This window comes from Urocitellus parryii, chromosome 13 (assembly GCF_045843805.1).
Source record: "Urocitellus parryii isolate mUroPar1 chromosome 13, mUroPar1.hap1, whole genome shotgun sequence".
NCBI lineage: Eukaryota > Metazoa > Chordata > Mammalia > Rodentia > Sciuridae > Urocitellus > Urocitellus parryii.
The window spans coordinates 63,930,992-63,948,007 of NC_135543.1; the positions used below are offsets into that span (position 1 = coordinate 63,930,992).

At 52.4% G+C, this 17,016-nt stretch overlaps 1 protein-coding gene across 1 annotated transcript in view; it reads right to left on the reverse strand.

Annotated features, from left to right (window-relative positions):
- Positions 1–3,460: 3,460 nt before the first annotated feature.
- Ptch1 (patched 1) overlaps positions 3,461–17,016 on the reverse strand; it is a 59,060-nt gene continuing 45,504 nt past the window's right edge. Inside the window, exons 19-24 of the mRNA XM_026401988.2 lie at positions 15,268–15,405; positions 12,298–12,440; positions 9,165–9,264; positions 8,423–8,677; positions 6,862–7,417; positions 3,461–6,256 (exon numbers count right to left, since the gene is read on the reverse strand). Coding sequence (XP_026257773.2) covers positions 6,863–7,417; positions 8,423–8,677; positions 9,165–9,264; positions 12,298–12,440; positions 15,268–15,405 — 1,191 coding nt within the window. The 3' untranslated portion in view covers positions 3,461–6,256; position 6,862. The remainder of the gene's footprint in view (positions 6,257–6,861; positions 7,418–8,422; positions 8,678–9,164; positions 9,265–12,297; positions 12,441–15,267; positions 15,406–17,016) is intronic.

The window sequence follows — 17,016 nt, forward strand, 5'->3', positions numbered from 1 at the left end:
CTGCACGGCACCAGCCTCTCTTCTGACCGGGCCCCTGTTGGGATGTCGCCCCTCCTCCAATGCAGAGGGCCTCTGCTTTCTCCATTCCTGCCCCGTGGGGCTCCTCCCTGGCTGCGAGAAGCTCCCACCCGAGTCCACCGACCACCGCTGTTGCCTGAACTCTGTCATTACAAAGATGATGCTTTTGGCAACTTGGCTCGGGCTTAATGCTGCAATCCTCATTATTATATAATAACTCGCCAGTCAGAACTCGCTCGTCCTCTCCACCCCCGTCCACATGGGTGTTTTCCCTTTATAAAAATAAAACAGGTTATTATCCACCACCACCCCTTTCCACGAGGATCCAAACGGTTGTATGTGGAGACAGTGCTGCCGATAGAGGTATTCCCTGTGCTTGCTTTCTTAGGGACAACTTATTTGACTTTCTTGTGGGTGACTTACATCACACTCCTGGACCCTTAGTCGCAAGTCCTGTGGATAGGAGGCAGATAGATCAAGATAACACTCTCCAGGAAAATGGAAGGGGCCCAGGGTTGTGGTGGCCTCTCCCCGGGAGGTGGCCACTTGCTGAGGTCTGACTCAGTCTCATGACGAGTACCATCTCCACCTTGGTCCTTGGTCCTTCCAGCCAAAGGACCTTGTTCCCTTTGCCCTGGGAAACAGCATCCCTACAGAGAAGGCAAGAATCAATCATAATCAAAACTAACCTGCCATGTAGAAAGAAGTCCATGCTGAGGCTGCGCCAAGCATGATTTGGGTCATCTGTACTGTTCACATTTTTTTTTTTTTTTTGGTACTAGGGATTGAACTCAGGGGCACTTGACCACTGAGCCACATTCCCAGCCCTATTTTGTATTTTATTGAGAGACAGGGTCTCACTGAGTTGCTTAGTGCCTTGCTTTTACTGGGGCTGGCTTGGAACTCTCTATCCTCCTGTCTCAGCCTCTGAAGTCACTGGGATGACAGGTGTGTGCCCCCGTGCCTGGCTTCAATGTCTCCTTGAGCTCTACCATATTCTTCACAGGCCTGAGGATTCCTTCAAGGTCCCTGTGACGGCAACTGTTGTAATTTCCTGGCAAGAAACGTGCACAGAGAATGGGGCCCCACTCCCCCTCTATCCCGGCAACGGGAACGAATCTGGGTTCGTGGGTGCGGCGTGTTCTCATTGTGTGCGGCCTTCATTAAAAGTAATTAAAACTTGGCAAATATATTTTTCAGGTGATTAAGAGACCCATTTCCACTTCTCCTTTTGGGAGGTCAGTTACTAGTTACCAAAACAAAACACCTGCCTTCACATCAACCAGACTGTGGCCTGGAACGGGGTTGTAGGCAGCTTGCCCAAAGTTGGGACGAATGTCTGTCGTGCCCGAAAAACGGGGCCTTGATTTACCTAGGTCCTGACTGAATATGGCAGATCTTAGAACTCAAATCCAATTAAAAACTTTCCCCAGGCCAACATGATTAAAGACTCGGTTCTTACATTACTACGTTAGCTATATGTCACTTAGACGAAATATAAAACTGGGCTGGGGTTGTGGCTCAGCGGTAGAGCGCTTGCCTAGCACGCGGGAGGCATTGGGAGGAATCCTCAGCACCCCATAAAAATAAATAAATAAAAATAAAAAGTCAAGGCATCGGGTCTATCTACAACTAAAAAACCCTTTTAAAAATCTCTTTTTAAAAATTCATATAAAACTGATGGTGACAGGTGATGGATCATCTTGATGACATAAAGCACATCTCAAAGAAAACTTCTCCCCATCCAGTGAATGCAATTCCAATGAATGCAATCGGTATTTTCCATACTCAAATTCTGGGAGTACGTGACCCCATGATTCTGATGAACCAAGTCAGCATTATGTATGAATTCACCCCTCAAGGGCTCAAGAACAGGTCGACAATTACATCAGGAGGTCGGAAGAGGAATCTATTCCCCAGGTGAACGGTCCTTCAAGGACCTTTTGTCAGCCAAACCTGATTCCTCGGGTACTTTGCTGTGATGTCTTCAAATGCTTCCACAGAGGGGTGCAAGTATAAAATCTACCCTCAACAACCCTCATGCTTCTGTTCGAGGGCCCTTGTCACCTTAGAGATGGGGACCCAGGGCCAAGAAATCCAGAGGAGGTGCCCAGAGGGGAACCCATGTGGCACCTCTGGGTGAGGCTGCCCCCACCCTCGCTGAGCCATGTGCTCCCCACCTGCAGAATCAGCAGGGACATTCATGCCCTTACAGAGGACACCGGCTCCTGCAGTTTCCAGTGTCAGAGCTGGCCAGCTGCATGTGGGGAAGCCCTCTGGCAGGAAGGGCGGAGCAGGGCCTGGCCGGGTGGACCTCCTAGCCCTGCCTGCAAGGTGGGGAGCCCGCCGCCTCTCCTGAGGTCCTTCCTCCCAGCTGCGGCAGAGCTCTAAAAAGGGAATCGCTCTCCCCGGACTCCCAGCCACAAACGCAGAGTTCACAGGTCCCGACTCTTTCCCACAGAGGAACATGTGTTTTTGTGGAGAGACCACACAGAGGAGTCAGGATCTCTGTTGTTTCCAGAATCTGGCCTGCGTTGGCCGTGGAGCCTGAGTCAAATTAGAGACCCGTGGCCTCGCTAGGCTGGAAGGAATTTAGGGATGGCCTCCGCTGGAACATCAGAACCACTGGGACTGCTTGTTAAAGCGCAGACTGGGCCTCACTCCCAGAGACTCTGAATTTAGTAGGTCTGGGGTGGCTTGGAGACTTTGGCTTTTCTGCAAGCTTCCAAGGCGTGCTGATTCATGGACCACACTGGAGCAGCCTGGCCTATGCTACCTACCTTGCCTTAAGAGGGACTGGCAAAGCTGCTTCTTCAGGGCCTCAGAGTACATACTTGAGGGTCTGGAGGCCAGGCAGCCGGGTCCTGCCGTCGTGGCGTGAGAGCAGCCACAGCCACGGGGACCTAACTGGACGTGGCTGTCAGATGACAATCTGTGCACAAATGACAGGCAACTCTGGGGGCTGTAGGCTGGCCCCTCCCTCCAGCCTCAGTACAGGCCAGAGCAGTTTGGGCCTTGTGTTCTTCCTGGCCATTCCCTGGGTCCAGCTGGGCAGTGGGGGGCACTTCTGGCCCTATCCCCCCACCTGGCCTCTGATGCAAACCTGTCAATAAGCACTCAGAGAAGACACTCGGCACCAGGTCCCCCCAGTCCCACGTTACCAGCTGGACTGCTTCGAAGTATGACACAGAAGGGATAATTCTTCGGAAGGGTCATTTAGGAACTTTGTTGGTGTCAGAGGATAAAAGCAGCACTGTCCCCACGATGTGGAACCAAAAAAATGAGTATCTGAGCAGGTTGGCAAGATGGAGCCACAATAATCCAGGAGGGCCCCAGACACCGACTGCTGGGTGAAGTGTTTCAGGAAAAGAATATTCTCGAAACAAAGACATAACCAACAAGTTATATTATTTTTTATTCATGTTAGAATTTCTATCAGTGTTTGAACATTAATATTTAGAGAGTTTGTACATTTTCACCTTCCGAGGTGAGAACCACCTAGGTCACGAGGGTAACTAACACGTGTGTCACGATGGCGGGAAAATCCACTCACCCTCACTCTCTTAACACTGTTAAAACATTTTCTTTTGCCTGGCCGCAATTTACAATGAAAAGTGTCCCCACTCATGTCTCAGCAAAGTTCCAGACATCTTGGATTCATCACATATAAATTCTTTAAAAATATACTTCTGTCAAAAGACTCGATGACTACTATGTACACTACAAAAATAAATTTTCATATAAATAAATTATATGGCATACTTTTATCTTTGTAATTGAAATGACACAAACTCATTTCCGCCCCAATCGGCAGACAACGAGACCCAGTTTGAATATTAATTTCCTTTAAACTCCTTACACTAAAACCTACCATGAGTCCTTAATGTAAATGTTATATACTCTGAACTATTTAACATTAGTAAGCACTCTATACAAATAAAAATTCTGTTCAAAAGTAAAACATAGCTGTAATAGTGTTTCCAATAGAAATAAAATCCCTGCATTTTTTTTTGTTATAAACTGGCATGACAAACACTGTAGGAAAACATTCTTATGATACAAAATTATAAATATCAGCAAAGATTTTCTTTAAAAAAAAAATTAAAACATCCAAATGAACAAACAAGACAGACAAGAGAGAGAGAGAGAGAGAGAGAGAGAGAGAGAGAGAGAGAGAGAAATTCGCTTCCTGCCAGCCCTGAGTCCTGCTGTGGCCAGTGTGACCCCTGGAGAGAGTCCTATGTTGTACAGAGACCGAGTGCTGCTCGGTTCACCTGCCCCACACAAGCCGGGATCGGGAGAGGAGGGAGAAGCGCACCAGAGCGTAGGGGTGGAGTTTTCTGGCAGAGCCGGTGCCAGGAGGGCAGACTGCGTGGCTGACGAACAGGCACCCCCAAGTGCAGGGGGTGGCCGGGCCCTTGGTGGCTTCCTATGAGTACCTTACAGTTTTGGTGGCAAGTTCCAGGGTCTGAGGTCACTGTGCTGCTGTGCCCCGGGGCCTGTTGCCTTTCTCTGAAGGTTTTCTGTGTGAGACGGGGGACAATGGGAGCTGTCACTTGGTTACCCCCACAGTAACTAAGGCTTCAGCCATGCGGGCACCTGGTCCTCTCCTGAGAGACAAGTGACTGGGTGGGTTTGCAGGGAGCCCTTTCCCCGACTCGTGCTGGTCTCCCTGGCGACAGGGGCAAAAGGAAGCCCAGACCTCCGAGCCTGAGAACGGAGTCCACACAGACGCAGACCTTTCAAGAATAGCGTGTGTGTGTGGGGGGTAACCTGCCTCTGCCCACACCTGCAGGTCCCCTCGGTCCCACGTTACCAGGTGTGCCATCACAACTTCCTGCTCTTTAGTAAATGTCACACCGAAAAGACAGTGACCACAGAGCAGAGGGACACCGAGTTCTGACTGGTTTAGGAAGCCTGCCCCCAACGTGGACACGGAGAGAAGGACCCCTGAGAGCCCCCACCCCACAGGACTTCCGGCTCTGGTCACCAGATGGGACGCTCACTGTTTAGTTTTACAGAAGCCCCAGCCAGCTGTTCCATTTTAGAAAGAGGGGGACTGTCAACTTCATCCCAGTGCAAATTGATATCATAGGGACTCCCAGTGTCACCTCTGGGTTGACTATGGGCAGAAGAAACCCAACAGGTTTTCTACCTGTACCAGGGCCGTGGGAGGACTGTGTGTGTGTGCGTGTGCGGTGTGTGCTGATCACGAGAGGGCACGGTGCTACATGCTTTTCTAGAGTTCATGGAGGCTCGGCAAGGACCCACCACGAGGCCTGCTTCCTCACTCCTGACCAAGGGAGAGCATCGGGTCTACACCCTGAGGTTCCAGCGTCCATCACCAGGATCAAGGTGAAGCCGCTTACTCCCTCTGAAGCTCGAGGTGGGGCCTCTGGAGGGCAACGTGATGGTAAGAGAGCCCGGCTTCTCCCGGACCAGCCCTGGAGAGTGCGGCAAAGGTCAAGGCCAGCCCTCCACCAACACAGAGCCACAACGCCAGCATGACCCCTCCAGCCTGACTGGGCAGAGCCCACTAAGCATTACAGACAGCGTTAGAAACAGACAAAAAAAAAAAAAAAACACACCCCAAAATCACAGTACAGTACATTGGGAAATCACACACGTGTTCACACACATGACCAAACAGAGAACCGCATACAACTACCCCTAGAGAAGCCACCAAGATTAACGTGCTTTCTTCATATCTGCTCATTAAACAACAACAAACATTATCACGCATAGCGTGTTTGAAAGTTAACAGTAACATTCCATACTACCACAGGGTCGTGATATGCAGATTTAAAATATTTTAAAACAGGAACCTTTACAAAATAATCCTATTACATAAGCAATATTTGCATAGAATTATACAGGTAAATTATACAATATTGAAGCAGCAGCAACATATGCTGAACCTTTAAGACTAAATTAAGCTTGGTTGTGGCACGGAGACCAATGTACAGAAAGGGAGGGGCCCCGAAGCCCCCCACCGCGGGGCGGGAGCGGGGAAGCCCCAGGCCACATTACTTTACACCATTCCCTCTATATTACACATGTGTACACCTCTTAAATATTTATAGAAATATCGAACAAAATCATACAGTGGGTTACAGTGACGGTGAGCTGCTCTCCGGGTGGGGCGCGTCTCCGACTCCCAGCAGCCGTCTTCAGGCAGTGCTGGAAGGGGCGGGGCGGGGTCCAGTCTTTGGCCTCTTTGCTTCAGATTTTAATCACCCTTTAAAAGAAAACCAAAAAGGGCCGTCAAGGTGGGTAACAGGTGGCTGCATAGAGAGGGTTAGGGGACAGCGAGCGGCTGGGGAAGGGGCCCAGGGGGCCGCGGGCTGGTCCCCATCCTTCCTTCATCCAGTGGCAGAACACAGGGACGTGTGCTCTGTGACCGCTCACAGAGCTGCGCATTCAAGGCACACGGTCTGCCCGGATGATTAAGGATGGGTGTATCAGGACATTAAACGCACCTCCCACGAGAATTTGGCATTTGTGACGGGACCCCATCTAAGCTCGGGCCACTGAGCACCTGCTGGGGCACCGTCATACCCACTGGCAAAAGGCAGAAGGCGGCTTCAGGGCCCTTGTCGAGCTGTGCTCATCCTTAACAGGTTTGGGGAAGGACCCAGGGTGGAATTGGACTCTCTCCCCGGGGACGACAAACTTGTACACACTGGCCTTGCCTTGGGGCCGACAGGTCCCTGGGGTCCAGCTCGGGATATGCCAATGGCCAGGGGCCCCCGTAAGAGACAGCCTGAGATTCCAGGTGCTTCTCTGCACCCCAGGCCCACGGCCAGTGTGCAAGGCCCGGCCACCTGTGTTGGCAGCACGCACCTCAGTTGGAGCTGCCTCCCCAGTGCCTCTCCTCACATTCCACGTCCTGCAGCTCAATGACTTCCACCTTCGAGTCCCTCCTCTCGCACCGGACGTGAAAAGGCACGTGGGGGTCCTCGAACAGCCCAGGGTCCGTCTCGGGGTAGCCCTCGTAGCCTGGGCAGAGACCCCCTCGGGGGTTCCGCCCAGGCCCGGGCCCAGGGACGGGCGGGGGATGCACGGCAACAGTCACGGAAGCAGAAGCCGTCACAGTGGTGATGGGCTGGCAGTAGCCGGGCACGGAGCTGCCCAAGGCAGTGGACGCTGGGTTCCGAGGGTTGTGAGAACGGGCCCCCCGGGGGCCGGAGCGGTCCCTATTGCTAGGGCCAGAATGCCCTTCAGTAGGAATTTCAAAAGCGTCTCTGCGCGGTCTGTAGGGGGGTGGCCGCAAGCCTTCTCTGGCAGGGTCCCTGCGGGTCTGCTGGCTTTGCTGTCCGGGGGGCAGGGGGCCCGAGTCCAGGTGAGGCTGCTGTCGAGGGTTCGAGGGTGGGTGATGCCTTGATTCAGGATGGACCACCTGCAGAGGGTGAGGACAGGTCAACACAGGCGGCAGGTGCCAACCCCAGGTTGGGCACTGCTCCCTCCAGACCCCCAACCGTCAGCCCCAGGGAGCCAATGGGGACCTTCTGCCTATGAGGGAAGCTCTTCACGCCCCTCTGGGATGTGGCAGGGGACGCGCTCTGAGATCCTGTTTCCAGGCTTGCCCTGACACAGCCGGCTGGACACAAGTGCAGGCTGCTCATAAATGCAGGGCTCCGGCAGGAGGCCGCCCCAGCTGCTTCCTGCAGCCCACCCGCCACCCCGCCCCACTCCAGCCAGGCCCTGGGCTCCTCTCTTCTAAAAACTGCAAAGTGTCGTCCAGCCCTGCCGGCCACAACACGGGCCGTGGGCAGGACTGTCCACCCCGCACCGCTGGGTGTGGTAGCCATCAGAGACACGTGGTTATTTAAGTTTACACGAACAGAAATGCAAAGTGCATTTCCTCGGTTACACGAGCCACATTTCAAGTGTCCCTCGGTCACGTGTGGCCAGCGGCTACGATGCTGGAGAGCCGGGAGAGAGCACATCCACCATCGCAGAAAGTTCTCTCGGGCAGGGCGGCTCTGTCCGCTTGTTAGGAGTCTGGTTTCTGGGTCTCTATACAAAGCGCGGAGCAACACAGTGGCCACATCAATCAAAAGGACCGTGACCAACTTCAAAGTCCTTCAGCTTGTACCTATTTTTAGGCTCCTGCTGAACAAAACCAGATTCACACTGCAGCTCAGCAGGCATCGTCACGGGGGGCCAGGGCAGGACAATCGAGGTTATTGGGTTGGCCCCTCTCTCTTTCATGGAAGGGCTGCTCTGGCCTGGGACTGGAATACCCATTTCCTGGCAGGATGGCAGGGGGCCTTGGTGGAGCCACACGAGTCTTGGAACCTTCCTGGGCTTCTGGAAGCTGAGCTCTGGGCCTGGGGCGGGGGCAAGGCCATCCCTGGGAGCACAGGGTGGGCCTCGGAGACAGGGTTCCCGTGCAACTTACGGTGGAACGGGCGAAGACCGGGTTTTCTGTGGCTTCCACGATCACTCGGTGGGGACGACCCCCGGTGCCCTGCTGGGCCTCGTACTGCCGCAGCTCCTCACTGAGGCCGGACACCGTGGTCTGAGAGCTGTACTCCGAGTCGGAGGAATCAGACCCGTTGTTCGCGTGGCTGGGAGGCACCGCAAACCGGACAACACTCGGGGGTGGCTCAGGGGAGGGGGTGGGCAGCCGGTCCAGGCCGTGGGCAGGAGACACCTGTTTATGGGGATTCCACATGAAACGTGTGACTGTCTGTCTACGGCTGTGTGGTCTCAGAGCTCAAAGCATGGTGCGGGTGTCTGTCCCCTGCCCCGTGACCCACCCACCTCTCTGCCACCTGGAGGACATTCAGGTCCCACAACTGCAGCAAGGGAACAACTGCCCTCTGGTTTTTGACACCGGAAAGGTGACATGTGCACCCTTTACCGCCATTATGCCCCAACATCCACCTTGTGGATAGTCTTCATTTATACAGGGTCCTAAGCTGCCGGTGACTGATCAGCTGGCTTAAAACAAGGCCAGTCCTACCCCCCCCACCCAGGACTATCACAATGGAAGAGGGGAAGGGCCATTGCTATTAGATGTTTACTGAAAAGGTAAACAATCTGCAAACGCAGTTGTATCTAAATATCTAAATTAACAGTGGAAGACCCGTGCTCAGGTGACCTGTGGGTCGGACACTTCGCTGGGCATAATTACTGACCTCGGGATATGGTCCAAAGAAAGACAAAAGAACTGGAAGCAAAACCAGTCCATTGAGAACACCCAGGATGGTCAGGATCGCCAGGACTGCAAAGAAATACCTGGAAGACAGAGAGAAACAGCAACCTTCAGCGTGACAGAGGCAAGTCAGGCTACCCCTCCTGTCCCCAAATACCGCAGCACGCCAACACCCCAAATTAACAGACCCACCCCGCTGAAATGCGGCTATAAAAACCAGAGTTCAAATGCAACAGGAGATCCGTTTTTTGTTTTTCTTTTCTTTTCTTTCTTTTTACCTTATGACTTTGAGGACTACATTCCACAACCCAAAGTGTTAGTTCGTGAAGGGAAGGAAAAAAAAAAAATTAGTTTGTTAATTTGCTGAAATCTCAGGCATGTAATGTTATTTATGAATGTGTTACACAAACACAAAAATATGGCGTGTGAGCTGAATGGCTGAGCAAACTGAAAGCACAAACAATGCCGAGGGGCCCTGTGCGCGAAAACCCAGCAGAAGCAAACAAATGAAGCGAAGGGTGTAGAATTTAAACAATTTGGCCCGGGAGGAGAGGCAGCCGCTGCTGCAGGCGGCTAATCCACTGTGAAATGCTTCTGCCTCTTACGGCAGAATCTCTAATTAAGTCTCCAGTGGATCAGGTGAGGCTTTGCCTGGGCTTTCATTAATCAGAACTTTCTGCCTAGGATTCTGCGAGTTCCAGTTTTTACCAAACGGCTCCCAATGGCACCCTCTTTAGAACACAGGAACCAGCTCTCCGCAAAGAAAACGCCGCCCATTCTGTGGGAGCGGGCATTGTGCTGGGTGAGGGCCCTCCACAATGGCGGGGCTGCGCTGCCGGCCAACCTTTTGTTGGACAATTTAGCATCTCTGAATACTCTTGTTTTGCGTCAGCCAATGCAAACATAAAGGCCACAGCACCATGGCTGAAGAGGAGCACGCACAAGCAGTTCTGCTTTCCCACCATTGAGGGCTAAGGTCTAGGGTCCTCCGCCGCACCCAGGTGGACCTGCCAGCAGGAAAGGTTCCGAGGACGGACGGGCGCTGGGCACAGCCCGAGGGCGCGCACTCAGCAAGGATGCATTTCTGGAACTAATGATTTCTAGGGCTTTGATGGAAGTGGGCTGGGGGTGGGGGAGAGTGGGTCAGGATGTTCTGGGCCGAGGGAGGGCAAGGTATGGAGCTGTTAATGGTCCGTTGGATCATAAAACGGGACAGGACCCCCCAACTCTGCCATGCCGATGCGTGTTTCAAAACTAGATGAAAGGGGAGAGGATCCCTATAAAAATACAAATACCTCACAGCTATTGTAAACACCAGAAACTTCTGAGCTGCATTAGTAAGAGGCCGAGCCGCCCATGCCTCGCTCTAATGTAAACTGCGGGACGTTAGGCGGAGGCAGATATCAGCGGCGGGCATTAAGACATTTACATCCCATCCATTTAGCTGTAGCATAAACGGACCAATTAGATTCCTGACGGCTTCATGTATACAATGTCTGCTCACTTATTCGACCTCAGAGAGGGCTCTATCAGGCTAATCCATCCTGTGATGGGAAATGGGAAGCCCTCTTAAGTGTTTGAAACAGGAATCGGGAGGTCTCTGGACGGGAACAAGCAGCCCCTGAGATTCCACCCTTTAGGTCCCTCCCAACCCCACTCCTGGGGTTTCAGGCTCGGTTCCCTCCTGGGGCTCACTTAGCACCCTGGCTGACTGTGATGCTCACAGGAACCCACTGCACCCTGCACATCTCCCTGCTCCTCCTGGTCTTGAACCACCTGGGAATTGTTCTCTCTCCTCGAAGGCCCTAAGCCACACAGAAGGCTGCGGGTGGGGCCCGTGGCGCGCTCACTTAGGCAAAATGGCACTTGGGGGTTTTCATTGCCTTTGTGCTCAATGAGAAAGTAATTACGCAAAAGAAACTATTTGGCACGGGGCTTTTAGACCCTAAAGAGACAATGCTAATGTCTGAGTAAATGTATACTGAAGAAATGAAAGTCAAAGTCAAATTAACTGCTTAAAACAAAACAGGCCCAAACCTTTATCTAAGTTAGGCAACTATCTAGTTGGTATTGGCAAACACACATTTGCTAATTGGCTTGCCGAGGCTGTGTTGAGAAGGCCGGCGCGCATGGGCCTTGCCTGGGAGCTGGCCGGGAATGCAGATTCCACCCTTCCCTGCCCCCAAAGATCTCGTTGGCATTTCAAGAACCTCAGATGACTTAGAAGTGTACTTATGGTTCCAGAAAAGTGCTGGTCCACGTAGAAACAGCTCTTGCCCCTCTGCTCACTCCAGTGTGAAACCAGAGTAAGCAAACAGTGGCTCATTCCAGGTGGGCTTTAGCTAAAACTCCTTGTTACCCCCCCCCCACACACACACACACACACGGAGGCCCGATCTGCCTCCCTCTGCAGACTGAGGCATATTGGGTTCTGCTTGTCCTTGTTCTGCACCTCTGTTCTCCTGGCTTTGCTACCTGACATTGTGGTTGTGTTAGACCCAAGAGAAGCCACTTCACCAAGCTGCAATGGTGCTCTCGCTATCTCGAGAACAGAGCCTCTTTCCCTGCAGATCTCTAGTTCCTCTCAGAGGGAAAACTCGCTCTCCTTTCATGTCACATTCATACTTCAGTCAACCAGAAAGAAAAAGCCGGCCTCCAGACCCCCAAGAAAAGCACTCAAACCAGGCTTGGATGTCCACAGGGTGACACCCAAGTCACATGCTCACTGCTTCCTAAAGCTCAGTGGGGACTTGTATGTGAGATCTGGGCACACTGTCTTCACCTCTTAAAAAAACAAAGTCTGGGTGACCATTCTAAGTATCTGTAAGTTCTCCTTTCAACAGTTTTGAAGGAGATGAAGTAAATTAAATGTGGTCAATTAATGGGAACCTCGGTCACCTGTGCAAACAGCCTCAACCTGGAGCTGCCCCTGCTGCTAGGCCCCTCCCCTCCCAGGGGCTCTAGAGGACAGCTTGTCTTTCCACCCTTCACCATCAAGGCGGCTGGGCCCCGGGGCAGATGCTGCAGCCCCCAGGTGCAGGAAGGCAGGGCAACGAACAGCACAGAGCTAAGCCTGGTGGTTTTCAAGGTGAGGCTCCCCTTGCACTCTCCCTTACCTGACGATGAAATCAAACTCAGACCCTGCAAGCATCAGGACTCCGAGCAGAGTGGACACGGCACCATCCAGAACGGGCGCGAACATGTGCTCCAGGGCAAGCACGGCCCTGCGGTTCTTATCACCAATCGCTGTCAGAAAGGCCTGTGGGACGAGAAGGGTTCAGAGGGTCAGGTCCCCAGACCACAGGTGGTAGATGCTGCTTTGCTTTGTCTGAAGTGCTGTGAGCTGCCTTTGGCCATCCCCGACACTCCCTCCTCCGAGTTTACTGTTTAGCTCCAGGAATGTTTAACCAGGGTGGCTCAAGCCTAGCCTTGATCTAGGCTCACACGACAATGTCCTGGTTCCGGGGGGGGGATTGGGGCACATTCGCGTCGATGTAAATCTTGAACCAAACCAAACCAAAACTACACCAAAATGTGTGGGAACGTTTTCTTTCACTGCCCCTCGTCTGTAAGTGTTGGTCCCCCTGAAGAAGCTCACTGCTCACTCGGAGGCCTCCAGTTTGAAAGCACCAGGGTTCTGGAGGGTGTTTTAGATGACAGCTCAGTGTCACAGGCAACTGGGTGCTGAATACATGTCCCCTCGGGATCATGCCAAGAGAAGAACTGTCACTGTTTCAAATTGAGCACCACAAAGGCATGACAAAGGGGGACCAGACCTCCAGTTGGCCCGAGCCTGCCCCTGTGTACAGGGACACGTGGGACACGTCCCTGCCGTCTACGTGCACCTTGAGCTTCTCCAGGTCAGGACTGCTTGACCTGTACCAAGTGGGACTGGGTAGAGGAGGTGTGATGTTGATCAGGTGGTTGGGGAACACGACCCAGGACCCTCTGAATGTGACTTAGGGATTATTCTTCCCTGCCTGCTCCCATAGCGGGACTCCAGCAGGGAGCCCTGTGCCTGGGACAAGTTTTCTCTCTGCTCAATGGTTTGGGCTGCTCTGGGATGTTCCAAAAGAGAGCTCAGAGAGGGCCGGGAACCCTGTGGGGCATCCCCATCACTCAAATGCCCTGTGCAAGGACAAGGAGAGTCATTTTTCTTAACAGATGAAGAAACACAAGTATATACACTCATTCTATGAGTCTTATTTTCCCTAAAATGGGTTCTACTCTTTCCAGAGTTGGGAACGAGTGCGGTCAACACACTGCTCCTGGGAGGAAAGGGGGTTGGCGTCCTTTTGCTCTGTGCCATATCTGGACCATGACACCATTGCCATGTGTCTCCCGTGGCTTATAGTGAAATGCAGCAAAGTGACAGGAACCGCCTACTTCTTTCAGGACTCTCGGGGAAGAAGCATCTTTGTTAAGTCTATTCTGTCATGTTATAAACCTTGTAAGAGCAGTAACTGTCTAAACAGTTTCACGTATGAGAACACCGTGTCCTGCCTGTAGACAGTGCTCTTGGAAAGGCTTTTGAGGAGGAGCAAAACAGTTTGAAGCCTGCAGTTTGCATTTCCAGGATAAAAATCAGTTCTGATTTTTTTCTAGCACTCCTGTTTGCAATGCTAGCTCAAAGGCCGGGTCTTTCATTCCCAGCAGAATAAACGAATTACATGTCGATCTGTAACTCGTGTGCAAATGTTTCTCCTTTTTGAAAGAAAAGGGATTAGAATTATGTGTTTTTTAAATTCTGGGCTGGCAGACTATCATTTAAAAAAAAGAGAAAAGCTGGGCACTGTGGCACAGGCCTGTAATCCCAGTGGCTCTGGAGGCTGAGGCAGGAGGATGGCAAGTTCAAAACCAGCCGCAGCAAAAAGTGAGGTGCTAAGCAACTCGGTGAGACCCTGTTTCTAAAGAAAACACAAAATAGAGATGGGGTTGTGGCTCAGTGGCCGAGTGCCCCTGAGTTCAATCCCTGGTACCCTCCCCCCCCCCCCAAAAAAAAAACCTTCTCTTTCCTCCAAGCTCCAAGAAAAAAATGGTAATTTTATGTAGGCTCCAAATTCAGAGAATATCATTTTTATTAGGAACTGTTAATAATTTCAACCAAACATCCTTTGAAATGCCAAAGTTAATAATCTCTGGGCTGCATAATAAAGGCCTGGAAAGACCAGAGATAGCACAGGTGGGAGACTTTGTATGGACACGCACAGGCTGTGGGCCACGGTGCCACGGGACGCCTGCCACAGAACTGCAAAAGCAAAGCGAGAAGTGACGTGGTCCAAGTCCAGCACTAGGCTTCCCGGCTGGGGCATTCCAAGCCCACGTCCTCACTCAGTAAACGCCCACCAACAGCACCAGAGGCCCAGGCTCTCATCACTTCTGCATGCTGCTACGAGCCTTCTGAACGGTCCTCTGACCTGTCTACACCATGGGCTTGTCTCTTGAACCAAACCAAAGACCCCTCTAAAATTTGATTTCCTCCAACAAAACATTCACCAGCATCGGATGCAGAGGGGCGGGAAATCCCGTTGACACCGAGGCTGGTTCTCTTACTTTCTGCCCTCATGGATTTGAAGGCTGGGGGTCAGGGAGCGGGGTGCACCCGGGGGGTGGAAGAGCCAGCGCCTGAGTGTGGGGCACCGAGGCCTCTGCTCACGGGTCCAGGGTGGCTCCCTGGGTGCCAGCTCATCTCGCCCTCCATCAGGCGGTCCCCACCCAGCGGCTGGTGTGGTCTCATTTCATCTCCACTTTACGACTGCTTTAACACTGGGTGCCGGCATGCCCACGCACACACTCGCACACACACTCCGTCCTGGGAACAAAACTGGCAGCTCCCAGACCCAAGGTGATACCATGACCGTTGACCACATCAAAAGAGCAAGACTCCGCGGGGCTGGAGCTCAGGGCTCAAGTCCCCTGCGGTGCCCTCGTCCTCAGACTCCCCCAGAGGGAAAGGGCTCCAACGTTTCAGCCCTGAGCCTGTCAGGCGATGCAGGGGGGAAACATAAAGGACCCCACTTGGCCAGCAAAGGGGCTGGAGGAAACGATCCCTGTCATCAGATTGTTGCTTAAACTTTGTCCCTTACCAAAGCCACGTGAACGGTGAACTCCACCCCGATGCCGACGGAGGCGATCAGGATGACCACGGGCACAGCGCTCAGCTTGATTCCGATGAGGCCCATCATGCCGAAGAGCTCCACCGTCATCAAAGCCAGGACCATCACCTTGGAGAAGGCACACAGCAATCGATCAGGGTGGGGCACAGCACATGCAGGTGTCCAACGGGGAGGGCGCAGAACTGAGGTGACCTCACTTCTCCGCAAGAGCAGGAAGACGCCTGTGGCCCACATGCCATCAAAGGACTGACTTGCTGTGACCTTGGACAAGGTCCTCCCTTCCTATCACTCTGCTCTGCTGGGAAGGGAGACCTTGGTACAGTCCCTTTGTAAGAAGGAGCATAACCGGCCCCGTTCAGCATGGTCATGCAAGTTGCTTTTCCAATATAGCTGTTGTACTGTGGTGTAAGGCAAAAAACTATCAAAACGACTCCACTAGAGCCATCTGTGAAGAAGTAGAGCTGCACATTTTACATATATTGGCTCTCTGTTTCTGGTCTTCCTCATCTGTGGATCTGAACGACCATGGATTGAAAATACTCTGGGGGGGAAACCCTGCACCTGTACTGAGCAGGCACGGAGGTTTCTCTTGGTCCTTATGCCCTAAGTAAGACACTGGAATAACTACAGTCAGGATTCACCTTGTATTAGGTACTGGATGTCAAGTAAACGTGATTGATCTAAGGCTTACAGAAAATGCATAAAGGTTCTGTGTAAATAATATGCCATTTTATAAGACATGTAGGTATCAATGGATTTGGGTGTCTGGGGGCGGGGTTCTGGAATCATCCCCAGGTAATGACTGTAGTTTACAACAAGGTCTTTTCTTCTGCTTTGATTTGTTTTTTAGTACCAGGGATAGAATCCAGGGGCACTTAAAAACTGAGCCACATCCCAGACACCCCCCCCACCTTTTAAAAAATTTTTATTTAGAGACAGGGTCTTGCCAAGTTGTTTAGGGCCTCACTGAGTTGCTGAGGTTGGCTTTGAACTTGGGATGCTCCTGCCTCAGCCTCCCAAGCTGCTGGGATTGCAGGCCACTGCGCCCAGCTCTCTGCTTTGATCTTAAGCATGGAAGCCGCCCATCATCCTTCCGCCATTTCCCCCCATATCCTAGAGCCATGGCTTCGCTTTCTATCCTCCCCCAGTGTCACAGGTGACACTTCTGAGTGACTGAGTTGAAACAGAGTTTGGAGTTGCCTCACCCTCCATCCTAAAGGGAGCTCTTGGGATGAGAAGGATAAAAATCCCGGAGGGTCAAAGCAGTCTGGCTTGGTTGGAGGACGCCCAGGCGAAGTGAAGATGCCTTGGCCTAGGTCGGGGGAAGCCGGCAGCGGCAGGTGTGGGTCACGTCATGGGGCCGCTGCACTTTGAAGAGATGAGGAGCAACTGGGGTGGACCAGCAGACCCTCGAGTCCAAAGGAGCGGCTTCTAGCAGCCTTTTATCTCTCTTGTAAAAATGTGGAGGGGGAATGGAAAGAGCCGCGAGGCAGGTGCTGGAGTTTCTTGGGCCAAGGGGAAGAAAATACAAGTAAAACTCTCCCTGTATACAGAGGGCAGAGCGGGGAGGGCAGGCTCTTTCTTCTTGCGGGTGGGGTGGCGGGCAGAGGGGAAGGTCGGGGAAGAATAATGGAAGATGGACAACGTCCATGGCCTGAGTACTGTGAAAAACATCTGCAGACTAAACATTTACCTTTTAACGTACCTGCTGCTGCCCAA